Source organism: Natrix helvetica, assembly GCF_964273705.1.
Source record: "Natrix helvetica genome assembly, chromosome: Z".
NCBI lineage: Eukaryota > Metazoa > Chordata > Lepidosauria > Squamata > Natricidae > Natrix > Natrix helvetica.
Genome location: NC_138554.1, coordinates 84267905 through 84295394, shown reverse-complemented (window position 1 = coordinate 84295394; position 27490 = coordinate 84267905). Strand labels below are relative to the sequence as shown.

Below are 27490 nucleotides of genomic sequence, written 5' to 3'. Positions count from 1 at the left end.
GAGTTCGCAAAAGGTTTGGATCTAAAGGGGTGTAAGGTGTTTTTGGATTGTGCCGTTTGCAAAAAGGCTAAATCTAAGGCGGCTCCAATTCCAAAACACGCTACACGCCAGTCAACACGCATTTTGATTTGGTACACACTGACATAGTGGGTCCTTTCCCACCAACACTTGGTGGCAGAAAGTATTTTTTAACAATTGTAGATAATCATTCTAGATATGGATTTGTATATCCTATGAGAGAGAAATCTGAGACCTTTCAGATCTTTAAAGACTTTGCAGCGTTTGTTTCTACACAATACCAAGTTCGCATCGCCAGAATCCAGAGTGACCGTGGTGCAGAATTCATGTCTCAGCGTTTCCAGGACTGGATGCGTAAGAATGGAATTCTTCATCAGACATCTGCTCCATATACACCGGCTCATAACGGAGTCGCAGAAAGAAGACAAGGGGTTCTACAAACCATGATGCGTTGTCTTCTAGAAGATGCCAATCTCAGTAACGCATACTGGGGTGAAGCAATCAAATATGCAAATTACATTGTCAACCGTACTTGGAGCAGTGTAATCAAACTCCTTTCTACATGCTGTATGGCTACAAGCCTGATCTCAAGAACCTCCATATTTTTGGTTCATATGCTATGGTGAACACTCCCTTAAGTCAAAGAAGAAAGGGAGGTACAGTAGCAAAGAGACTGAGATTTATGGGTATTGATGATAATTCAAAATGGTACAAATTCATTGATACTAAACATGTGATTGTCATTTCACAATCTGCTAATTTTGAGGAAGATATTGACTGGTCCAGGATTCATTCCAATGATCCTGAAGTTTATTTTCCTAGAGATGGTGTTCCAGATGCCACGCAGCCTGATGACAATTCGCAGGCAGATGTTCCTTCTACCAGTTCTTCACAACCTGATGTTCCGTCTTCGCGAGCCGCGGATGCTGATGCTAGCGACGAACGTGAGGACGAGGATGATGATGATGAAGAAGAAGAAGAAGACTGGACTGTTGTTCCTAGACGCTCCAAGAGGGCCACAAAAGGAATCCCTCCACAACGTTATTCATGGCAACTGACAAAGTCACCATTACCTTTGATTTGCAACGTTACTCTTCCTCCAGAGACATTCACACAAATCAAACAGCTTCCTGATTCAGAACAAGACAAGTGGTATGATGCAATGCAGGATGAAATGGACAGTTTAAAGAAACTTAATGTATTCACACCTACAAAACCTCCAGCAAACAAGAAAGTCATTGGCACCCGATGGGTCTACAGAATCAAGAAGAAACCAAATGGTGAGTCTTTATACAAAGCCAGACTTGTAGCTCAGGGTTTCGCTCAACGTTATCCTGAGGACTACACAAACACTTACTCACCAACAGTCAGAACTGAAAGTGTAAAAATTGCTTTAACCACTGCAACTATTCTTGGTTTAGAAGTTTTCCAGTTTGATGTGGACACAGCTTATCTACATGCAGACCTAGATGAAGAGATCTATGTGAGAAGCCCTCCAGGATTCCGAAAGCAAGAAGGGGATACCTGGTTCCTGAACAAAAGTCTTTATGGTCTGAAACAGTCAGGTTTAATGTGGTATTTATGTTTTACTGACAAACTAAATTCAATGGGCTTTATTAAGTCCGAAACTGATGAATGCGTGTTCACAAAAAGATCTAACAATGCATATGAGATAATTCTTGTTTATGTTGATGATATTGTTTATATTGGTCCAAATAAGAAAATGAGTGAGATTTTTGCTAAAAGTTTGCAGAGATACTTCACACTGAAATCTTTAGGACACATTAGCACTTATTTAGGTGTTCGAATTGAAAAGACACAGAAGGGGTTTAGTCTTTCACAAGAGGAGAAAATTGATCACATTCTACATCATTGCAACATGAAAGATGCTAGCACAACAAAGACACCCATGCAAACAGATTTTCACAACTTAACACATGAACCAAGTCCTGAGTTCGAGGACCAAACACTTTATCGTTCAGTCATTGGTTCACTATTATACATTAGTAGTTGGACCAGACCTGACATCGCACTTAGTGTTAATCTTTTATCACGACACGTAGGTAAGGCAACATAATTTCATTGGTCATGCATTAAGAAGTTGTTGAAATACCTAAAACACACTAAACACATGAAGTTATTGCTAGAACCAACACACGCTGATCAACCAAAGTTGATTTGTTTTTCTGATTCCGACTGGGCGAGCGACAAGAAGTCACGCAAAAGCACTTCTGGTTACATGATGTTCCTAAATGGTTGTCCTGTTTATTGGCAAGTGAGAAAACAGAGTTTTGTTTCATGTTCATCTACTGAAGCTGAATATGCTTGTGTTTCAGATGCTTGTAATTCTCTAACGTGGTTTGATGCTTTGATCACAGATATCTGGACACGTCCGATTCGACCAATCACCGTGATGGAAGATAATGTATCTGTTGTCTATATTTCTGAGTCACATTTCACAGGTTCTAGGTCCAGACACATTGACATTCGTTATCAAAACACAAAACAATTAGTTAAGCAAGGTTTTGTTAAATTGCAATATGTTTCTACACATGATCAGATCGCAGACATGCTTAACAAACCACTTGCTGCAAATCAACACGAATATCTGCGAAAGAAGATGTGCCTTAATTGATGATTTGATGACGTCAGCCCAAACTAGCAAAAGAAGGGGTGTCACGATGTTAAAAAGTTTGCTAGGCATGAACTGACATTCAAGAGTTAAACTAAGAAAGCTTTATTGCGCAGGTCCTAAAACAAAAAAAGTTCTTATCTGAAAGTGATTTATTGCGCATGCGTTACACATTCCAAAATTCCTTTCTTCTTTGTTCGGCTGCCAACTTGGCAGACGGAGCTTTCATTATCAAAATGTAACCAATTAGTTATTTCTGTTTCATTTACTTTTATTATTTTATTATTAAAGTTTGTTTATTAATTAGAATATACTTGTCAAAGGCTTTTATTTTATTTTTCTTAATATCTCAAAAGATATGCGGAAGGGAATCAGCCACGGTCCATTGATCTCAGATATCAGGCGTTTTTTTTTTTTTTCCCTGACAAACATAACAAGATAATTCTTAATGGGTGCACCCTAGGTGATCTGGCTGGCGAATTTACTTTTAGTTCTTTACGTGGGAGTAGTCTTATTGATTTTGTGCTGGTTTCTCAACCCTTAAGAGAGGCAGTCTGTGCTTTTTACTGCCTTACGGAGAGCGACCACTACCCCCTGGTTACAATTAATGAGCTTTTTCAAATATACATCTCCCTAGGGGCTCTCAGATATTAGATCCCTATGTGGCCTCGTACACAAGGAGGATCAAATGATCTCCCAATACTGAAAGAAAGTTTCACTCCTTTTTATCATCTCCGGAGTGCCTCAACTTGTATAATCAGGTACTAGCAAGTACCGGCTCAGAGATAGTCTTGGCCTTTGAATCACTAATTAACAGTGTCCAAAGGGAGCTTGGAGCTGTCTGTGGGCCGAGTGGGCCGTATCAATCACGAAGAAATACTTGGTTTGACAAAGATTCCCTGATGCTTAGGAACCAGATCAAACAGGTTTACCTGCTCTACCGCAACCGAGGGGACAAACGTCCACCAGAGGACTATTACCGCATGAAGTGGGAATACAAAGGATTAATTGCTGAGAAAAAGAAAAATAAAGAGAGAAAGAAGTGGGATCTACTTCTCCTCTTCATCCAGCAGAAGGACACCCGACTATTTTGGCAAATTGCTGCCAGCTCTTTGCCAGGCCATCAGGAACTCCCTCTCTGCTGTATCTCTAACAGAGACTGGGAAAACCATTTCCTGGCAATTTACCAGGCGTCAGCAAGCTCGACAGTGCCTGACCCACGGCTGTCTCCTGTAGCCCCTGACTGGCAAACTGTGACTATGCTGAGATCACCAAGATTATCTCCGAATTTAAGTCAGGCAAAGCTCCTGGCCCTGATGCTATTCCCCCTGATCTGCTAAAATCCAATCCTGTATGGTGGATACCTCTTTTGGCAAGACTCTTTACATATATTAATTCCACCGGCAGGATACCTACCTCCTGGAGCTCAGCAATTATTGTGCCAGTCTTTAAACGAGGAAATAGAAACAACCCAGCTGACTATCGCCCCATAAGCCTGCTCTCCATTATTGGGAAATTGTATGCTAAATATCTCAACCACAGACTCCTCTCTTGGGCTGAGGAATCCAATATTATTGGTGCCGAACAAATTGGGTTTAAAGCAGGCTGTGCTACATTGGATCATTGCTTTGTCCTAGTGCACCTGGTCGACAAATATACTACTATACCAGGTGGCAAACTCTTCTGCTTTTATTGACCTAAAGTCAGCATTTGACTCAGTTCCTAGGGGTCTGTTGTGGTCAAAACTGCTTAAAAGTTCCATTGACAGACGTTTGTTGTTCCTAATTAGATCCTTGTACAATCAGACCTCCAGCCAGGTCAGGTGTGGTCTGCAGGGAGAACTCTCTAATCCTATCCCGATTAAGAATGGAGTAAGGCAGGGATGTGTTCTGGCTCCTCTTCTGTTTAATATATTTTTATCTGACCTGGCTAGTTACATTGGACATATTGAGTCCCACGCCCCGAAGCTGACAACTACAAAGATCCCACTTCTTCTTTATGCTGATGATGCAGTTCTCCTTTCATTGACAAGGCCAGGACTAAAAAGATTACTTTCTGCATTTGGATCTTACTGTGTTGAAAACCATTTGGTTATTAATCATGATAAATCAAAAGTATTAGTGTTTACTAGAGCCCGGAAATTGTATAAATGGGATATCAGTGGCAATGCTGTCAAGCAGGGTTTACATTTTAAGTATTTAGGTATTCAATTTCAGAACACCGGTGCCTGGACCAGACACCGAACCCAGGTGCTGAACTCGGCCTCCTGTAGTCACCAGCAGATTTTAAGATTCTTTTATACCCAGGGTGGCCAGTTCATTCCTTCTGCCTTACATATTTACAGTGCCAAAACGTTGGCCCAAACTCTTTACGGTATTCCCATATGGATACGGGGCTTCAAGGATTGCATTGAAAGAACCCAGGCGGCTTTTCTTAGAAAACTTCTGGGTCTTCCCCCTTGTATTGGTTTTGCCCCGATGTACTTGGAACTGGGCATTCGATCGGTGGAATGTATGGCCTGGATTAACACCTTTAAATGGTGGTTTCGGTTGCTTTTTCTGGCAGTTCCTGGCAGCTACCTCTCCCTGCATTTGCAGACTCCCATATTTCTCACTGGGAGAAAGAGCTGCTGAAGAAACTACATCTGCTAGGTTTTACGGAGGATGCCTTGGAAAACTACGACCTTAAGGACGCCCAATTTAGGGTAGTCCAACGGCTTATGGACATTGATTTACAATACCTATGAGCCAGAGCCAACTAAACTTGCTCCCCCCTGATTTTTAACCAATTTAATAATTATGGATTGAGGATGGCTTCCTATTTTTATACATTAACAATTCCTAAGTACAGAAGAGCTTTTCCCCTAGCTCGCTTTAATGTGTTGCCCTCAGCACTTTTGGATGGTCGTTTTAAGAGGCTCCCGATTAACGAGCGGCTATGCCCTTGTGATAGAGCTGAGGTTGAAACTGTGGAGCACGTCCTTCTATTTTGTCCCATGTATAACACAGACAGATCCAAGTTACTGTCTCTTCTTGAAATCGTCCCTTCTAGACCTAATGGCTGTAATTTGTTTGTATATTGCCTTGGAGATGACTCCTCATACATCACCTCTCAGGTTTCCAAATTTTTCTTAAGAACTGTAACCATTAGAGGAGAATGCTGTAACTTTTCTTAGTTAACCTTCTGGTGACTGATTGCTATAATGCTATGATCCATTCTCTTATGTCTCTTTTTAGTACTTGTGTTTTTGGTCTGTGACCGTAAATAAATTTATATACATATATCTGTGGGCATGGCTTGGTGGTGGTGGGGTCATGTGACTGCATGGGTGTGACCAAACTTTTTTTTTTTTACTTTTTAAAGCATTTTCTTCCTGCTCGTTTGGGTGAATACGCAGGAAAGAAATGCTTTAAAAGGGGGGGGGAGTTTCCGATTATCGTGTGGTTTATAGCTGATCCATGCAATTGTCGGAAGCTTTTTCTCCCCACTTTTAAAAGCATTTTTTCCTACCTATTCGCCCAAATCAACAGGAAAAAAATGCTTTTAAAAGCAAAAACAAAGCTTCCCATGATTACATGGCTCACAGCTGATCCGTGCAATCGTTGGAAGCTTTTTTTTACTACTGTTTCACAGAACCAGGAATAATCGTCCCTACCGGTTCAGCCGAATTGGTCCGAAAAGGAAGATTTCACCCCTGGTATTGACTGACTGGGAAGGTACTACTTCTCTAGGTATCAAGGAAAATATTTCTATTCCAGGTTTCAAAACCCAGTTTCAAGAAATATGTAATTTACCAATAGTTCAAAAGGTTACTTTTCTACAAATCAAAAAGTGTTACAATATTTCCCTTTAACATAGATTTTATTGTATTTTCCAAGAATAAATACCTTAATTTATAAACTAGGCAATGTATTCCAATATGTTAATTTTTTAGGATTTCTAATTCATGATTATTTACATTTTTTTGTTTGATATTATAATTTAACAATTACATTATTTGTTGGATGCATGGATGTTATCTTTTTCAAACTTATTTTCATCCATTTTCTGCGTATTATATTTTTTAAATTGCATTTTGTAAACAAAGGTTCCATTATGATTTTATCTATCATTACTGAAAGATATTCCTTTTTTGTTTTCAACCTGATGGTTCCATACTTCCTCAACCCAGATAAATAAATGAAGATGGGGGCCCTGATCATAAGACAGTCTAGAGAGCATTTGTAGTTTACCCTTCCTTAGTCTACCTACCAAGTTCCCAGAGCAGTTGTCTTAGTTTAAACATATGTAAATACTAAGAAATAAAAGGTGCAGCAGATATTTAGAGTTATCAGAGAAGTTAGTAACTCTGTGATTCAGAGTCTCAGCCAAATAAAATATGGCATAGATTGTGACTGGAGAAATCGTAATAGAAGCTCTTTTGAAAAACATATATTATTTCCTGGGTTGTCTTCAGGTTTTCCTGAATCATGCAAAATATGCCTCATTTTCCTTTTCTACATAACTATTTTTTTTTCTAAATTTTGCCTGACAGTATGTCAGTAAACATAAATATTTGGGTGGAAGATTAGAAAACTGTTCTTGTACAAACATGATATATCCTGAACCTCTAACTGCTTAGCAACATGAAACTAACCCAACAATTAAACCATACAGACCAGAACCTATACATAAGTCAGTCTAAGTGGCTTTTGCAATATTCAAACCTACCTGCAAAATGCATAGAAACGTGAAAAAGTTGGCAAAGGGAATTCCACTTCCTGCCCATCTTCCTGTCAGCAAGAGATATTTGACTTTGCTTGCTTTTGATAGTACAATTCTACTTCTTGTAGAGCAGAAATTTAATGAGATAGCTAAATTCCCAAACTTGGCTTTAAACATTTTTAGGCACCAGGAACATAACACAATAAAAAAATGACATGTGGGCCTCGATTACTAGCACAGAATTTCCACTTTAAATAGCATCTAAGATAAGAATTCTGTTGAACAGTTACTTACTACATGCTCCGCAGGTGAAGCATCCATCATGGTAGAGATTCCCCATTGCCTGGCAGGCCTGGTTTGCACCATATACACCTTTGTTGCATTTCACGCAGGTTCCTGAGGAGGAGGGGGGAGGAGGAGGAGGAAGATTAAAAGATGATTTATCAGAATCAGATTACACAAATAACACAAATTTCAAAAAGTATCCCCAGGAGAAAATGGGATATTTAGTTTTATGGCATCAAGGATTTGATGAAATGTTACATTAAAGCAGACAAGGAAGGAACAAGGCAGCAAGAAGCAAGGAAATTTATGCAGATTTTCTTTTTCAATTAACAGAAACAAACACATTCTGTGCACTTTCCATACCTTAACAAGGTTCATATGCTTAAAAAGGAGAGAAATATCTTTGTAAATTCCCAAAATTATATTGCTATGTGGAAAAAGGATTTTCTTCTCTCTAAATATTATTGTTTTTTGACAAGCACTATAGCACTGGCTTAGGAAGTACGGGGGCCTATGCATGCATGGTTCATTTATTTCATCCTTTCGTCACATTTAACAACAGTGGGAATCTAGTAGCTTATGCTCATTGGTTACTGTTGGCCTTGAAATCTATCAACCTTCAAGACTGGAAGACCTAAATACCAACTGTTCAAAAAATATTATTTAATGTGTATTAAGGAAAATAGAAGAATAAGTGTCTAATAAGTGGATGATTGAATAGGATAAATTCTACTTTGGGATTATGTCCAAAATGGCAATGCCTTTACATCGGTATTCATTAGTAATATACTCTCTAATATCATTATTTGTTTTACAATGCCATTTTACTTTATTCTTTTTTTGCCAATATCTAGTAAGAAATCTATTTTCTCAACTAACTGAACTTCTCCCACTAGTTTGCTGGTCTTCTCAATACTACTTTATCATGCTTTTGACAATTTTTTCCTTGATTTCCTTAAACTCAAAATGAAATTTTCTTTCATTTTTATTTACACCAAGTTTTCCCATTCACATAGGTGCTAAGGTTGGTTTTCTGAGTATTTTCTTATTTCTTGCACCAATTCTTATTGGCTTTCTACCTTAAACTTTTTAAGACTCTCTAAACTGACTTTTACGACTTCTGGTTTGGTGTCACTGAGACACATTTGTAAGGAGCAGGGTTACGTGAACATAGGCTGAACTGTCCTCACTAGGGGTGGGGCTTAAAGGGCTAAAGTCACCTCGTAGGGTTGATGAAGAAAGGAAGAATGCCTTATGGATTGCAGAGAGTGGCAACTCTCCTGCTTGATCCGAGGCTCACTCTCCTATTCAAGAATGAGGAAGGAAAGGTGGCCATTATAGCCACCAGGAAGGTGGGACAACAAAGAAAGAAATGTGCTGGAGCAGTGTTTGAACAGTGGACTGAAGCTGGGTGAGATGATTTTCAACTTCTTGACTAGAGATTAAACCCCAAAGAAAAGAAATTCTGAAAGACAATTCTCCAAAATGTTTCAAGGGTCTAACAATTACTTAGAGGAAGACTACAGACCCGAAAGAAAATGAAACCTGAGATAGGATATAATCTTTAAAATACAGAAATGGATTTGATCATTTTATTGGCAACATCTTGAAAAAGCATTTTAAAATGCTGGAAACATTGGACTTATTGGGAAAAAAATGAAAGGAAATTATCTGAAGAAATTGGAACAGTATTAGATTGAATGTCGCATTGAAATTCTAGGTGATAATGCCTCTATTGGTGAAAGAAAGAAATACACTATATTTTTATAAGGCTGGGAAGACTGGAATAATCTTTAACACTGAGTTGAGGTAAACACACCAGGAAGACTGTGTTTTTTGTTGTATATTGTTTGATACCTATTTGTTTCACAGCTAAGGAGAAAAAATGTCTGAGACTTTGAAGATTGCTAAGTAGAGTGGTTCACAAACACTTGGAACTATTATTGGAATCAAAGAGCTGGTTAGGTGACTGATAAAGACAAGGAAAAATTTGGAAGGAATAAACTGGTGGAGAACTATAAAGAATTATAATTATTGCCTACTTCTAGGAATGAGTGAATAGTTAAGACTGGCTTTTTGATGTCACAGACAACTAGACAAGAGTGTTGGATTTTGATAGATTTGTGAGCAGGTTTTGGACTTATTAAAATAAGATAAATGCTTCAACAGGAAATAATAAGCATATTTCAAAAAGAAATGTCATCAATGTTTCAAAGTATTTATGAAACTATAACAAAGAACCACAGGGAGATAAAGTATCTGATGTATGATATATACATGAGCTTAGAAAATGTTCAGCAAATAACAATGAAAAATGAGAAAATCCAGGAAATAGAGAATAGAAAAAAATAGAGGAAGGGAAAGAGCAGGCAAAACAACAAACAAAACCAAAAGATAAGGAGAAGGAAAAGACAATCAAAATGGATGAAACAGATCAAGCTGACAATATATTTAGAAACTTAAAAATAGAATTGAACAAGCAGGTAGACATTCTTGAAGGGAAGACAGAGACACTCACAGGCATAGTGAAGATCTGCAGTGAGAGGCAGAAATAGAAGAAGAAACATTTAGATCAAGAAAGAATGATAGGGAGACATAAAACTTCAAAGGAGGAGTTTGGAAAGCATGCAAAAAATCAATAAGAATTGATATACTAAAATAAATTAGAGACGATGGGTAGAAATAGAATATTCACTAATTTAAACTATGTGCTATCAAGATTTAGAATAGAGGTAGGAATTAGAAAGAGCGAAAATATTATTATGTATACTCCTATATAATGTTTTAAAATTAGTATGTAGAGGAAAGGATAAGAAGATGAAAGATGACTATATTATATACCTTTAAAAACATTATTAAGGTTACCATGGTTATTAGCATTGAGTAATATAACATAATATTGAACAATTAAATCATGAGGGATTATATACAAGTTAGAGTAAATATTCCAATGTTAACAACTTTAATTGCATATTTATAATGCTACTATAATGCGAGTATGACTAATGTAATTAATATAATTAAAATTTATAAGAGGCAAATGATAGAATACTTACTAACAAGATTGGTGTTATCAAGATACGAAGTAGAGGTAGAAATCAGAAAGGAGGGAATACTACAATGAATATTGTTATATGACATATTAAAATTAGCAGGTAGATGAAGGATAAGAAGTTGAAAGATGAATGTGTTCTGTATAATGTTATTAGAAAGATGTGAGCACAACTAATGTAAGGTGATGGAAATTGTCTATTTTATTATTATTGAGTATCAAAATTAATACCCAAAGTCACACTGTTCATGTATTTAATGCTTATATACATTTAAAAATAAAACACTTTAAAAAATAAACTAACTTTTACACTGCAATTTCAGACACTTACCAATATCCCTGCTTTTGTTTTCTTTGCTTTAATTTTCCAATTCACAGATTATGCATCTTTTCTACAGTTTTTCTCTCTCGCATCTCTCACTTTAATTAGCAAGAAAAATAACCCTTCCCATCAGCATCCCCTTGTCTGTTTTATTTGGAATACTTTTCCGATAAATTTTCTTTCTGATCAACTGCCTTCTTAAAATACGGACATTTATTCTGTATTATTATTATTCTGTCTTTATTTTTTAATTTAGAATTTTTTACTTCTATCAATCTTTTCTTCTCTTTATATGTATCTTGGTTCTGCTCTTATTTTTTAATTTAAACCTGTTAACATCAATTGTCATGAGTAATGCAAGATTATGAAGTCACATGTTTATCAGTAAAAAATACAAAACTTAAAGATTTTTCTTCAATGCAGAAATGGGGCTATTGGTGCTTTCAGACTGATGGTTGAATAGATGCTGACTACTTCAAAGGACAAAGTTTATACAATTACCCAAAGAAATGTATGAGCACAAACACATTAGCAATACATTTTCAGGTGCATTGGAAATCCTTTAAATTATTTGCCATTAGTACACTTCTGACTTGGAATAATATTACAACTGCTCACTTTGACCAGAAACAGAAAAATGAGTTTATTATGTACACAAGTGATTCCATGGTTCTTGAAAACATACTGGATTGACTGTAAGTCCACACAGAATTAAAAGGTGTACAAAGGAGATATTATATGAAAGACATTATAGGATAGTTCTATATTTAGTATCAATTTCTTAACTTGAATAAAGGATATTTTCAGTACAACTAAAGAGCATTTTCTGCTACCCAAACAAAATGTTAATTACAAAATACTGCTTTTGTTTAAAAAAAACCACATACCAAGTATATCAGAGTAGTAATAACCTCCTCACATTTTGTAAATATTTAAGTATATCTTTTCATATGACAACACTGAAGAAATGACACTTGGCTACAATGTAAAGTAGTGAGTATACAGCTTGTGTAACACTGTAAATGTGCTGTCCACTCAAAATAACACAACACACAACCATTAATGTCTAAACATTAATTTAGGTCCTGGCTTGTTATCAATTGCCTACAGAAGGACCATCAAATGGGTGGATTTACACAACATACTAAATTATAAACCAAGGTTCACATGGCTACTTTCACTACAAGATTCCTTATATGTCCAGTAATTCCCCAAAAAGATGATTAACATATAATTCATTTAGTAATTATATCCAGGCATTTACCATATTGAAATAATAACACAAATCAAGGCAATTGTAATCAAGGTCAAGAAATAAATCTATACTTCTGTTCAAGATATATATTTAATATACAAAGATAGATGGACTACCTTTTCAAATTCAGCCTCTTTATCCAGTTGTCTAATGCCACACCAAAAGGGCATTTTCTATTACATAATGTTTTAAATCCTGAAATGTTTCCTCACATGTTAGGCATGAAAGGTAGAAAATACCTTCCTCACTGCCGCATATAATCAAGTCATATCAGTGAAAATGATTACGTGCCAGAAGAATGTTGTATTAATCTATCAACAGATCTATTTTATTTTGCCACCAAGGTATTCCTTTCACCATGATACAGGCAGTTTTAATGTGTTTGCCTGTAAAACTAGCAACAATGTCCATATAAATGTTATACTGGATAATTATCATTTAAGAAGTGTCAAATCTTTTAACAAGCTAACTTACCCTTATCCTATCTGACAATCTTAGCCAATTATGACCTGGTTTTAATTGGCAAACTACTAACCAAGATGCAATGTCTTAATTATAAATAATGATGTGGTCTGGCTTATTTGTTGCTGTTTTTAAATAAGTTGTTTATACCCGCAATTTCATCTTCCCATCAAAGATATTCTTCAAAATTCCACTGCTTGTTTTTAATCTAAAAATTCAGATACAGAACAAAAACCAAGCAACATAGATAGTAAAATGCAACACCACTTAAAAATTATTTTTAAAGCCAAAAACTAACTCAATTCACAGGTAATTCATTTCTAAAACTGAATGTACTACAGCAAATCATTACCCATACATTTCAAACGTAGCCAAGTCCAACTATATTTCCATGCAACACTAGATAGCTTCATCTTTTCAAGATCATTATTCTTGATGTAATTGAGTCTTCATTCTTTTTATGTCACCAATAGCAGTTTACCACTTTTTAAATAAGTGTATGGATTTATCATCACCTATCCTGTTCTCAAATGGGAAGAGAAACTGCCATTCATTTTCACAAAAGTAAACTAGCGTTTGAGTAAGTTTACTAGCAAAATGTGTGACAGATGCTGATCAAAGCTGAATTAAAATATTTTTAAAAATTAAAAGCTCAGCTGGGAATATATTACTAAGCAAGGTAGTTGTTAATTGAGTTATGCCCAATTTACAAGCTTTTTTTGTCACAGTTACTAAGTGAATCATGTGGTAATCAGGAGCTGTTGGAAAAAGTCACAAATGATGATCACATAATCCTGGGATGATGTAAGCAGCATAAATACATGCCAGGTGCCAAGACCCAAATTTTAATCATGTCACCATAGGGATGCTGCAACAGTTTCAAGTGCAAGGGCTGGTTTTTAAGTTACTTTTTTCAATGCCATTCTAACTTTGTATGGTTCCTAAATGAATGATTATAAATCAAGGATTATTAGCAGAACAGTTTTGTTCCTTGCTTACTTGTATTAGACATGTCATGCAGAAGTTTGGAAAATTTCTCATAATGACTGTCTTATGGTCTCATGGAGAATGGGGAAAAAAGAAACACTAAGAAACTTTTCCTTATTATCAAGATCCAAGGTAATTCATTAGAAATGTATTTGCAGAGAAGGCTGTTTGATGCACAAACCTTTTAAAATCTAAACGTTCATTTACTAGTTAAAGTTTATATGTGTACCCAGATATGTTGCAGGATAAATATTTCCTCTTCAAGGATTTTGTAATTAATTGTGATTGAAAGTCACACATAGAGTAGTAATCCATGCAAGCAGCATTGCTAGCTTAGCTACAAGCTGCTTGGAACTGAAAGGAATACATTTAACTTCCTCAAATCCCTGCTATAGGCAACTAGATTTTAAAAGTAAAGAAAAACAAACAATAGCTTCGTCTTTGTTGCTACTTTCAAGGTTGGCCCTGCTCCATTTAGCATCCTATGGAAATCAGAGCAGGAAATCAAAGTATTTAAAGTACTGATTGCAATGTGGACTATTTAGTGCATGGTGAATATTAAGAGTGTATTTATATATGACATGTAATCTTATCATTTTGAATCTTATCATTTAAAAAAGCAAACTCTCAAAAGCAATTCAATCCAAATTCCTTTTAAACATTTCCTAAGCTAAGCAAGTGACCTAGAAAGAATTCCAAACTGGCCCATCTAGAGATATGCAATGGAAAGCTTAACTTGCCAAAAGGTCTCCAATACTTGCAAACACATTAGCTTTCCTTACAATTAGCCATTTCCATACACAATTCAGATAAAACTACAGTCCCATCCACTCCTATACCCTGTACTCATCCTACACATTATCCTACACCCGGGATGGTGAACCTGTGGCACGTGGAGCCATTTGTTAGGGCACATAAGGCGTTGTGCTATCAGCTCCAGCAGGCATGCACACGCTGGCCAGCTGACTTCGGACTTCTTTTACAGCTGTTTTTCACCAACCAGAGGCTTCCCTGAAGCCTCTGGAGGGCAAAAAACAACCCAATGCGCAAACCGGAAGTTCGGAAACAGACTTCCGGTTTGCCTAAAGGGCTGTTTTTCGCATTCCGGATGCTTCAGGAAAGCCTTCTGAAGCCTCCAGAGGACCTCCAGGGGACGGGGGAGGCTATTTTCACCCTCCCTATGCTCCTAGAAAGCCTCTGGAGCCTGGGGAGGATGAAAAATGGGTCCATCACATGCCAAAAGCGGGGGGCGGAGGGCAGGAGTGCACACATAGCATTATGGTTGTGGGCACGCCCACGCACGACCCCCCTGCACTCCCCCTGCTTTTGGCATGCGATGGGAAAAAGGTTAGCCATCACTGTCCTACACAGTGTACTCACAAATCTTACAAACTAACAACTTACCTAGATAATAATTTCATTGTTTAAACACTATCATCTTTCTTTTTTTGAGGACACTGGAAATATTTTATATTCAATCATACCAATCTTTACTTTGTTAAAAATGGAAAAAATGAGTATGATGGAAAAGAAAACTTATTTACTAACAATAATTAACATGAAATCTCAGTGCTGTAATTAAATTTGAGGTAAAAGTGGAAAAATTAAAAGCCATCTACAGTTAAAAACAAAATTATGTTAATTTTTCATAGACACAAGAATTGCAAAATCATTTTAGAGAATTGGTCCACTTCTGATTAAATTACATGAATTCAATTACATTTATCTTAACTCTATATTGAGAAAAAGGAACTTGAAATCCACAAGATTTTATGTGCTTCACTTATGTTCCAACTTTCATTACTTCTTTTCCAAGGGATAAAAATGATTTTATTTCTGTTGTGATATTAAAGATTCTATTCCATTCTATTCTATTCTATTCTACTCTACTCTACTCTACACTACACTACTTTACTCATTTGAGCACAAATATTGATTTATAAACAGGTCCAAAATAATTCCTAAATTTGCAGAATATTTAATTTTATAAATTCTTAAATTATTATTTCAACTGCTTTATAAAAAATGAATCTCTTAATAGAAATATATTTCAGTATTTCCAAGCAAGGCATTTTTTCTTAAAAAAAGAAATAAAGAAACTTACTGAAATATAGCACTGTCAAAAATAATAACCAACCTATAATATAAGTACAGGATACATGCCAACCCTCCCAAATCATAACTGCTACTTTACAAGAGCGAAATTTACTGGAAAAATTATAGAGATATTGAATCCTTTAAATGTTTTAAATAGTCTTCATTTCTAGGTAAAAAAACCACCTAGAAACAATTAATGTAAACTAATGAGCCTCGGTGGCACAGTGGTTAGAATGCAGTACTGCAGGTACTTCTGCTGACTGTCAGCTGACCACAATTTGGCAGTTCAATTCTCACCAGACTCAAAGTTGACTCAGCCATCCATCCTTTTGAGATTGGTAAAATAAGGACCCAAATTGTTGGGGGCCACAGTCTTAAGTTATTTTGAAGTGAATGGGAAAAAGATGAGAGTTACACTTGACTGTTGCAAAGAATTTGAAACAGGTACTTTGCAAAATACATTACTATGAGCAAATATTTTCTCCTTAAAGCATTAACGCCTCAGCATCCTTTGGAAAAATGGCATGGCTACTCTGAAAGAGTCCATTGCTGCCTATTGCATTCCTTTGCTGTCACAGCAGAAAGTGCTATCTAAATATGTACAGAGGTACATGAAAACAGATAGAACGAGTCTTCAAAGCAGCTATACGAATCTTTAAAGGATGTAATGCCCTGAGTATAAGTACTTCGCTTTGCTGAAGTTTTTAGTAAAACAACTCTTTCAAATGCTTTGCCCAGCCATACAGTCAAATGCAACTCTCATCTTTTTCCCATTCACTTCAAAATAATTTAATATTGTGGCCAATATTAATTTTTAATATTTATGCTACCAGCCAAATTCTCAAACATTTTGAGTATAAACACTCAATTATTAACTTTATTTATTGCTCCATAAAAATGATTTTAAAGAAAAACCAAGGCTGCATAAAGTTGGTATATTAACTTGCTTTTTTAAAAAAAGGTTTTTAATTCATTTTTTCCTCTAACTTATCATTATCTACTTATTACATCAAAATAATAGCTTTCAGAATGTATAATTTTAAAAGTATTAGTTAAACCAATGATAAAGAAAAATACATGAAAAAATATGTCCATAGGTACGAGTATTGCAATATTTATTATTAAATATGCTATTTTAAAAGATGAACATTATGCTATAACGAAAATACTTACCAAAGTAGTCTGCCTTGGGACATGCATCCATCTCCTGCTCCAGGCGCTGAGTAAGAGCTTCTAATTTTAATTCAGCAGTAGAGGGCCCTTGGTCTTGCTGTGAAAGGAGCATCTGACAGGGTAACTTTATTTTTGCAGAACCAGACATTTCTTGGGGACCAGAGTTATGCTGCTGAACAGTGACACTCTCCTTAAAAGGAGATTTGGGAACATCAGATATCATTGGTCCATGAGATATTGCAGTGATAGAATTCTGCTCAAGACTCAGACCAAAACCAGCAGAATTAAGCCTGTGATTTTGACCATGAACTACAAAATGATCTGAAGTGTATGGATGAATATTGTGCTGCTGATAATCTGCACTTGAAGGAACTGGGGTAGAAATTGAAGGTTGAGTGCTATCACTGCACCTTGAGTGGTTGTCACCACTGCTTCTATTTGGATGAAAATTAACAGACCGATTTGAAAGAATCTGAGAAGAAGGTATTGATGAAACAGAATACGATGAAGATTTCTGATGTGAATATCTCATGGCTGATTCATCACCAACCCCAACTGAAGAAGACAAGGGGATACTGTCATGAGAAAAAGATGGTCTCTGGCAAGCTAGGTTTTGGATACAGCTCTTACTAAGTCCAGAGCCTTCATTTCCACATTCCTGACTTCCATGACCACTTTCTGAAGATCTGTAAGGGCTTTGAGATTGTTGGCATAGATGAAGATCTGTATTTCTAGGGCTTCTCTGCAATGATTCATCTTGGCTATTTGACCAAAAATGAGGGCCAATATTTGATTTCTGGCTGCTAAGCTTATCAGCACTTTTCTTCCTTCTTTGAACACCTGTTTGATTATCACCATTGCTGTGTTCATTCCATGATAGGGAAGGAAGCATTGCCTTAGAACCACCTGGATTCATCTGACCTGGTCTGTGGCAATTTGGTCCTCCAGGAATATCTGGATCCTGTAGACTGTTGTTATATCCATAGTCATCTTGATATATTTTTGTTCGCTCTCCATCACTGTGACATAGAGGCTGGCTTGGAAAAGCGAGCTGATGACCTGCACATACTGCAGCCAAAGGGGGCTTAGCAACATTTTCCCGTGAATACAATTTATTTGTTCCTGTGGTGTCTTTGACTACAGAATAATTTGGAAGCTCACCACCAAAATTAAATCCACCATTCAAATCCACTGAATCTCCTTTCATCAATTCCTCTTCTTGTTGTTTCTGCAGGTGAATTTTAGCCATTTTTGTAGCAAAAACTCTTCTGGTTTCTTCAAATTCTGGGTTATTCACAACAACTTTGTCTACTCGAAAGAGACCATCTTTGGAAGCTTCATACATATTGAGGTCTTCTATAAATTTACTTGCCTCTAAACCAAGGTCATCATATTTATTCATTTTTAAATGTTTGTTCATTCAAACTATAGTAGAAAAACAAATGAGCTAATATTTTCAATATTAAAATTAACCTGTTATGTTAAACTCAACAACAAACTCCATGGTTACTAAAATTCTTTGCTATTTCTTATGAGAAAAGTAGAAAGGGAAAACTTCACACGTCAGGGTATTTTCCAAAACAGCAGTATATTTCTTAGATTATCCACTGGAGCCTTTAAGTCCTGGTTACTCCTGAAGAAATTTAAGGTCCAAGTTCTTTACATTTCAGTTTGTGAAGCAATCTATGGCTGCCACAAATATTTCTTCAATTCTGCCTAGTATTATTTCAGCGAAACTACTAAAATTAAAAGAGATAAGATTAATTTAGCAATAAATACAAGCCAATATACACTCTGTCATTAGAAAAAGGAATTGCACCCTAGTTACATATTAATCTTCAAGCCAATATTATCTCAGTGAATTTTGTTTGGGGCAACTCGAACATTTATAGACTGAAAGAAAACGTTTATATTGTGACGGAGTATACTGGAAAAGCCCGCAAACTCTAGGGAAAGAAAGACAAGCTTCGAAAAAATAACAATTTAGTCAGAGACAGAAGCCCGTTCCGATCTTTTCCACAGCTAGAGGAAATCTTTGCTTTTCGCACTCTTGTCTTTTACCGCCCACCTTTTACTTGAAAAAGTTATTTAACTTTTTCTCTCCAAATCCTTTCCAGATTTCCTTTTTAATTTCCTCAAGACTGGAACCAATCACCGCTTAAAATGACACTTCAAAGCAAGAGACAGAAACCTTGGCCCATGACAAGCAGCCCCAGTGTGTTTGTTAGTCCTACCCGATCTAGAATACAAACATTGTGACTACAGAATTGCCACGGTTTTCTATATCCGTTTGCTGCCATTTAGAAGTAAATTTTTGTAGCTCCAATCTTTGCCGTTCCCGCGCTGCAGGGCTGAAAAGAACCCTCTGTCCACGCGGGATAATCCGGAACATTCCGCTGCGTACGGAAAGAACGAAGTCAAACGCTCATCGGCCGGGTCTTAATGGACGCTTCCTCTGAAAGAACAAGGCCGGCTTGTTCTCACAGACTCCATTGCAAGCACGCACTTAAATCACAGATTTACTTAATCCAGTGCTAGTCCTACCTGCGGCTCGTGGGAAATGAATCGTTTGCTTTGCTTTCTTGACGTCGTGGCACTTTGAGGAGTGCGGTTGTACCGGGAGGTCAGGCTTCGCTCAAAAAGCCCATGGTGTGGCGGCTAGATGTTCTCTCCGCCTCGCGGTTGGATTTGCTTTACTTTCTTCGCGCTTTCCCTATTCAAGCTTAGAGCTGTGGGCCGCTGAGGCGCTTCGGGCGCCGCCGCCTCTTCCTTTTCTTTCCACGATTCCTCTTCTTCCAGTACCCGTAGGTTACCGGAGGAGGAGTTTGCAACGTGGTTGAGTTAGTGAAATATGTCAGCACTCGCTGACAATGTAGATTTGAGAGGGGAGGGGCGTTGCGGAGAGCGGGAACAATCCTGCTCTTCTCTTTCTGCTGTGTCAATCGGTCGTTAAAGGCAAGAAAACTGCAGGGATTTGGCCAGGTAGTTGCCATGATTCAACACTGACTTGAAGACATGAAGAAGAAAAAAACCTCTGACAGTAATATGAGTGTTGAAAATATTGGGATAAGAGAAAAAAGGTCTGGTGAACTGCTACGGATCCCAAAAATAGTCAGAATACATAAATGAAGATTTATTAAACAAGTAATTGAAGCCTCAAAATAAATGCATATGTACATACCCTCAAGAAGTTGTTAAGGGATATTTCATTTACATATTAACAGAGTTGGAAGGGACCTTGTAGGTCATCCAGTCCACCACCACCCCCAATCAGCAGACCTTATACCAGTGCTTCTCAATTATTTTCTGTCATGCCCCCCCTAGGAAGAAGAAAACATTTCGCGCCCCCCCCCCCCCCCGCGCGACTGTAAATAGTATCATTTGTCTATAAAATTGTTATAAGTACACCTCTGCATAACATAGCACACCGGTCTTTCCTCGTCTCCCATCGTAGTCACATACTTTCTTTCCTCTTTCCCTCTTACTTGTCTATCCTTCCTTCCACCCTCCCTTCCTCCTTCCCTTCCTTCCTGCCTCCCTTCCAGTTCCCTCCTTCCTCTTTCCCCCTGCCTGCCTGCCTTCTTTCCCTCCTGCTTATCTATGCTTTCTTCCTTCCTTGCACCTCCCTCCCTTCTGCCTGCCTGCCTTCTTTCCTCTTTCCCTATCCTCCTATCCTTCCTTTCTCCCTCCCTCCTTCCCTGCCTCCCTTCCAGTTCCCTCCTTCCTCTTTCCTCCTGCCTGCCTGCCTTCTTTCCCTCCTGCTTATCTATGCTTCCTTCCTTCCTTGCACCTCCCTCCCTTCTGCCTGCCTGCCTTCTTTCCTCTTTCCCTATCCTCCTATCCTTCCTTTCTCCCTCCCTCCTTCCCTGCCTCCCTTCCAGTTCCATTCTTCCCTCCTTCCTTCTGCCTCCTTCCTGCCTGCTTGCCTTCTTTCCTCTTTCCCTCCGGCGTGTCTGCTTTTCTTTCCTTCCTTCCACCTCCCTTCTGCCCTTCTTCCCTCCCTCCCTGCCAGCAGCTCCTCCAGCATCCCAGCTGGAAGCAGCAGCACAACAGTCGCCGTTACCAGGGGCGAAGGGGTGGCGGTGGCAAGATCGGGCGACAGCCGCCCCTTTGTCCCTTCCCCAACAGCGGCTGTTGCGGTGGAGCTTCCAGACGGAATGCTGGCGGTGGAGCTGCTGGCGGGGAGGCGAGCTACGCGGTGGCGAAGACGGGTGGTCCCATGCTTCCCTCCCTCCCACCCCCGCCCGAGCAGGCTTCTTGCACAGCTCCAGCCCGCGGCTCCAATGAAAATCCACAGTCCGAAGTGCTGCCACTTCCAGGCGGCATATATTATGCCTCGCCCACGCCTCCGTAAAGGGGGGCGCAAAGGCTCCCTTTCCATCTGGGTGCAACGGCCCCACTATTTGAGAACCGCTGCCTTATACCAACAAATGGCAGTTCAATCTCTTCTTGAAAGTGATGAAGCTCCCACAACTTCCAAAGGCAAACTGTTCCATTGGTTGATTGTTCTCACTGTCAGAAAATTTCTCTTTATGTCTAGGTTGAATCTCTCTTTGATCATTTCCATCCATTACTCCTTGTCTGGCCTTTGTATGCCTTGATAAATAGCTTGACCTCCTGCTCTCTGTGGTAGCCCCCCAAATATTGGAATACTGCTATCATGTCTCCCTTGGTCTTTCTCTTCATTAGTCTAGCCATGCCCAGTTCCTGTAACCATTCTTCATATGTTTTAGTCTCCAGTACCCTAATCATCCTGGTTGCTCTTCTCTGCACTTTTTCTAGTCTCAACACCTTTTGTCTAATATGGTGAGCAAACTAGATGCAGTATTCTAGGTATAGTCTTACTAAGGCTTTATAGAGTGGTATTAGTACCTCACTTAATCTTGATTGTATCTGTCTGTTAATGCAATTTAGGATTGCATTAGCTTCCTAATGCTGACTCATATTTAACTGGTTGTCCACTAAGACTCCAAGATCCCTCTCACAGTTAACTGCTATTAAGCCTGGTGTCAGTCTCTACTTTGCTTGCTTGCTATGGGCTGCCATGGTAACAAGGAAGGTGGGGGCTTGTGGTATTTGGGAGGGAAATTGCAGTTGCTGGAGGAGATTCATGAAGGGCGTTTTGGTCTCACCATCTTCTGCGCATGCTGATGGCTTGTGTTTAGGTTTGGTCAAGGCCAACCATTTCTGCATATCAATGGAATGAGGCCACTTGAAGGTGCACCCCATATGACACCTTTGGGAGTTGCAGATTGTACATTGGGTTGGGGTAATTGGGAGTACTCTGGGTAAATGTTTAATATGTACACATTCACACCTTTTTTCTCAGCTCTTGCTTTTCTTTAGCTGCTTTCATTTCATGTCTAGTGAAAGTACCTTTATCTCTACTCAAATGGAGTTGGGGGTTTTCTTTCTTGGATACTGAATGAGGCACACCTGAAATTAAGCAAGATCTCCCTTCGCACCCATCCCAGAGTTCAAAGCTTTAGTAGGGGGTGCATCAACATGTCTAACCCTGCAGCGACCAGGAGGACATGGGAGCTGCTGGATCCTCCTTTCCTTTGGAAACAGAACAGATAGTTGAACTGAATTTGGAAGAAAAATCAGTCCAGCCCAGATAGTCACTGGGAGTGGGACAGATGAGTGATCCTGGGGAAATGCTGGCAGGACTTCCTGCCAGTGACCAGAGGCTGTCTTGCAGAAAGCCAAAAGAGAGGATCTCATGATGACCCAGGCTTTACACCTTTTACAAGAAGCCTGGGAAAAACACCATTTCCACAAAGGTCTCGCTGAAAGGAAGATTGGATTAGCTGAGCAGGGGGAGGGAGGAACAGATGACCTGGCTAACCCTGAAATGACCCTGGGAGCTTCTACCGGAGTTGGTCAAGACAGAGGAGTCCCAGCCGCCGCCACTGCAGCCATTCAAGCTCCTCCGGGGAGGGGGGTAGCTCCCCGAAGAGCGAATTCCAAAGATTCCTCCTCTTGGAGTAAAGTATGGAGGAGATCCCAAAGAGCTGGGAGGTTTTTTAGTTCAAGTTTGGAATTACATGCAAGAGCATGGGGAGGATTTCCCATCGAAGGTTGCCAAAATGAGAAGTGTTACTATGGCATTGGAGGGCAAAGCTGCTGCCTGGATGGTGGCCTTGCATAATGATGATTCCCCCCCCCCCCTGCTGAGGGATTACAACATGTTTATGATGACCCTGAGGAAACACTTTGATGACCCCCTTGCAAATCGGAAGGCAAGAACCAGGATGAAAATCTTAATCCAGGGGAGGAGGTCTGTGGCAGAGTACACTCAGGAGTTTCGCAAGCTGTCTGTGCATATGCGGGGGTGGTCCCAGGAGGCAGTGATGGACAGCTACATAGATGGCCTTAACAATTATGTGTACTAGAGCTGTGTGAACAGCCCCCCCCCCCGGTGACCTGCAACACTGGTATGTGCTGGCAGCTGATGTGGAGATTGACCTAGCCAGAAATCGATACTGTGGAGGCAGCAGCCAGAACAAAGACACCCCCCTACACTGAAAGAGCAGGAAAAGAGGGATCTGCAACCAAGCCGAGATCAACTGCGTGTTCCTGATGTGGAAAAGAGGGGCATTGGGCTGCTGACTGCTACTCTAAGTATGGTCCAAAACCATCTTCGGCTGGAGGGAAGAAACCCAACCGGCAGCCATGGAAATGCCATGAAACCATCCTGAAAGGCATGGAACTCACTGATGTCTTTTCTCCAAGCCAGGAGGAGAAGGAACCCCCTCCTTCTTCGGGAGAAAGTGAAACTGATTCCGATGATAATCCCTTGGTAAGTCCCCAATCGGGCCCCATGACCATCCCAGTAGAATTAAAAGTACCCTCGACTGGTGCCCAGGGGAAGATGATGGCCCTTTTAGATTCTGGCTGCACCTGATGTGTAATTATCTCTGAGGTGGTGGAAAAAATGGGTTTAAGACTGAGAACTATGAAAGTACCCACTGCCTTTTGCCAGTTGGATGGGTCAGTTGTGGGGGGCTGGGCGGCCCATTTTGTAACTGAACCAGCCGAGATGTGGATGGAAGACCACCAAGAATCCCTGAGTTTCATTGTGGTGCCAGGGATGGACCGGCCCCTCATATTGGGATTACCTTGGCTGTGGAAATGGAACCCTCAGGTGAACTGGCGGAAAGGGTGGCTACACATCCATTCAGCAAAGCTGACAGAGAGGGAAGGAAAGACTTCTCACCTAGCCAGAGCTGTAACAGACTTAGCAGCTTTTTCGTGTGAGAAAATTGAAGGAGAGGAAAGAATTCTGAAAGAGTATTGGGACCTCAAAGAGGCTTTCAGCAAAAGGGCTTCCGACAACTCCACCACCACCACCATGCCACCGATTGCAGCATAGAAATCCTCCCAGGGGAGAAACTCCCTAAACCATAGATTTACTCGATGACCCCACAAGAACTGGAGGAATTATGCTATTTCATTGATAAAACTTAAAGAGGGGTTTCATCCAACCTGCTAGGCTATATGTGGCCACGCCGGTCTTATTCCGAGAGAAAAAAGATGGCTCTCTTTGCTTGTGTGTCAACTACAAAAACCTGAATGCCATTTGCGTGGAAAACGTATATCCTTTAACCCTCATGAAGGACATATTAGCTCATTTGGCAAAGGGGAAAATTTTCACTAAATTAGATCTAAGAGAGGCCTACTACAGAGTCCAAATAAAAGGAGATGAGCGGAAGACTGTGTTCAACTGCCCTCTGGGATGTTTCACATTTAGAGTACTCCCATTCGGACTACAGGAGTTGCCAGCCATCTTTATGCAGTTGATTAATGAGGTGTTGCATGAACACCTGTACAAGGGGGTGTTAGTTTACCTTGATGACATCCTTATCTACATGGAAACACTTGAGGAACAAATAAAACGTATGCACTCAGTCCTGAAAAAACTCAGAGCCGCTGAACTTTATGCCAAATTGTCTAAGTGCAAATTTCACCAGGAGAAAGTTGACTATTTGGGGTACTGCATCTCTCATGAGTGTATCAAAATGGATCTGGAGAAAGTCTGGGCTATTACAGAATGGACAGCTCCTTGCACCTGCAAACAGCTATGAAATTTTGGGGGGTTTGCTAACTTTTACCGCCAATTTATTCTCTCATTCGCTAGCATTGCACTGCCAATTATGAATCTCCTAAAATCAAAGGGAGAAGCAAAACCAAGGCCTAGTAAACCTTTGAAATGGACTATGAAATGTCAAGCAGATTTCGAGAAGTTGGAATAGCTGTTTGCAGCTGAACCTGTTTTTAAAACCCCCGACATGGATGCACCCTTTGTAGCCCCAGCAGATGCAAGTGACGTAGCCATGGGGGCAGTGTTGCTCCAAATGAATGCAGATGGGAATCTGCAACTTTGCTCCTATACCACCTGAAAATTAATGGAAATGGAAAGAAGATGGGCAATTTGGGAAAAGGAAGCTTTTGCAGTCCAGTGGGCCTTGCTAACTTGGCGGCATTTCCTTGAGGGGGCTAAGCACCCATTTGAGGTATGGACTGATCATAAAAACCTTGAAGCATTAAAAACCCAATGGAAACTGTCACCTAAACAAGTTCGTTGGGCACATTTTAACCAATTTCACTTTACACTAAAATACATACCTGGGGGAAAGAACTTTATGGCTGATGCCTTGTCCAGGCTACCCTAGTACAATAGTGCCAGATCAGTGGTGATTCATCCAGTCATTCCCGCCAGACACCTAGTTGCTCCGGTAGTCACCAGGAGCCAGGGGAAAATGGATTTAGAGGTGCCCACTGATTTGACAAAAAGGCTCAAGGAAAGCCTTGCATCTGATGAATGGTTCAAGCTACACTCTGATGAGTGCACAATGCAGGATGGTTTTGTGTGGGTAGGAGCCAAGCTGTATGTTCCTGCTAGTCTAAAAAGTATTGTCCTCTAACAGGCCCATGACTCAAAAGGGGCTGAGCATTTTGGTTTTGTGAAGACATTACATTTAGTTAAAAGACAGTTCTGGTGGCCTTCTCTGAAAAAAAGACATAGAATCCTACATTGCTAGTTTTTCCACTTGTGCAGCAGCAAAGAGACCACCAGGAAAAAAATCAAAAACTACTTCAAAGTGGGAGATCACTTCCGGTTCCTTTAGGTGATGGACGTGTTGTCCGCTGCTTGTCTCCCTGGTGGGCTCCGTTTAGGAGCACAGGGGACCCTGGAGGGGTCTTCTGCTGCAGGGCGGCTTGCTGGAATCCCCCAGACTTGGCAGCAGCCAGCAGGGGTGTTTTCAGCCTTGCCCCAGGAGCCGGGGAGTGGGGGGGCATGAGGCAGCTGCGAGCTGTCTGCCCTTTCACTGAATGGGCTCTGGGAGGAAAGACTTAAACGAAAGAAGAGCAACTGAAATGCTGGTCGGGAGAGATCCGCCCTAATCTCCTTAATCATTGTTAACAGATAAGCAGCAGACTATTGTAAGTTTTGTTCAATCCATTTGAAACTGGAAGATTAGAGGGGGGTGTTTCTTTCTCTTTACCCCTCCCCTCGGACAAAGCGGCATTTGAACTATCTCTCTATATATTGGAATGGAGAGAGAATAAAGGCTGACTTTCCACTTGTACTAACTATCTGAGAATCATTGATATCACAGCTGCAAGAGGTGACTGCTGAGCTGTTTTTTAAAAGGAAAAAAACTTTATGGAACTCTTTGTTCTTCTCCCTGCAAAAGGAGGAGCCAAGATGGCACCCCTCCATCTTTGCTTTTGTACCTATAAATGAAGCCTGCCTTTTGAAACTACCTTCGGAAAAAAAAACTCTGATAATTGTCTTAATACCCCCTCTGAAGGCGCTCTGAACCTCTCCCGTTACGTGGTTTTCCTGATTAATTCTATTTGACTTTTCCTCTTTCTGGTGTACCTTCGTGCCTTGGAACTGTGAAGGAGAACTAACTTTTTACTTTTGGATTTGCCTGCCACCTGGGACTAACACAGCTGCATGCTCCACTGATGCCATTCTCCTTGTAAAAGACTTATCACCTCTGAACGCAGATAAATGGGGCCCAAAAAACCTCCAATGGACAAGTCATTCTCGGCTCCTGCCTCTGCCACCTCCAGTCCAAGCATGCAGCAGACGAAGATTACTTCATTGTTACAACAAGAAGGGACTGGAGAGAGCTCAAAAGAACTATCTGTTAACCAAATGTTTCAGGAAATTATGAGGGATCAAAATGAGTTGAAAAAAGAGATGACAGATCTTAAAGATGAACTCAGAGCTGTATAACAACATTTAACAGAAAATAAACAAAGAATTGGGGTTTTGGAGGAGGGGGCAGCTGGATTGGGGGAGGAGGTTAAGGCAGTCCAGAAGGGAAATTTAGAACTGGAAAATTTTATGGCAAAAATAGAACTTCAAAGAATGTCCTTTTTTCTCAGATAACAGAACCTACCAGAGACAGAAAATGAAGATCTTAAGGATATTATGAGTACAATTTTAGTGGAATATATTAAGAGAAATAAAGAACAGTTGTGGTG

At 39.6% G+C, this 27490-nt stretch overlaps 1 protein-coding gene across 2 annotated transcripts in view; it reads right to left on the bottom strand.

Annotated features, from left to right (window-relative positions):
- LIMD1 (LIM domain containing 1) overlaps positions 1-19876 on the bottom strand; it is a 43908-nt gene extending 24032 nt beyond the window's left edge. The window contains exons 1-3 of one of the 2 annotated variants that reach the window (XM_081970095.1): positions 19532-19876; positions 16988-18726; positions 7649-7750 (exon numbers count right to left, since the gene is read on the bottom strand). In XM_081970095.1, the coding sequence (XP_081826221.1) occupies positions 7649-7750; positions 16988-18407 (1522 nt within the window). In that variant the 5' untranslated portion in view covers positions 18408-18726; positions 19532-19876. Of the gene's footprint in view, positions 1-7648; positions 7751-16987; positions 18727-19221; positions 19247-19531 lie in introns of those variants that run through there. The other variant, XM_081970096.1, reaches the window with a different exon arrangement.
- Between the last annotated feature and the right edge of the window lie 7614 nt (positions 19877-27490).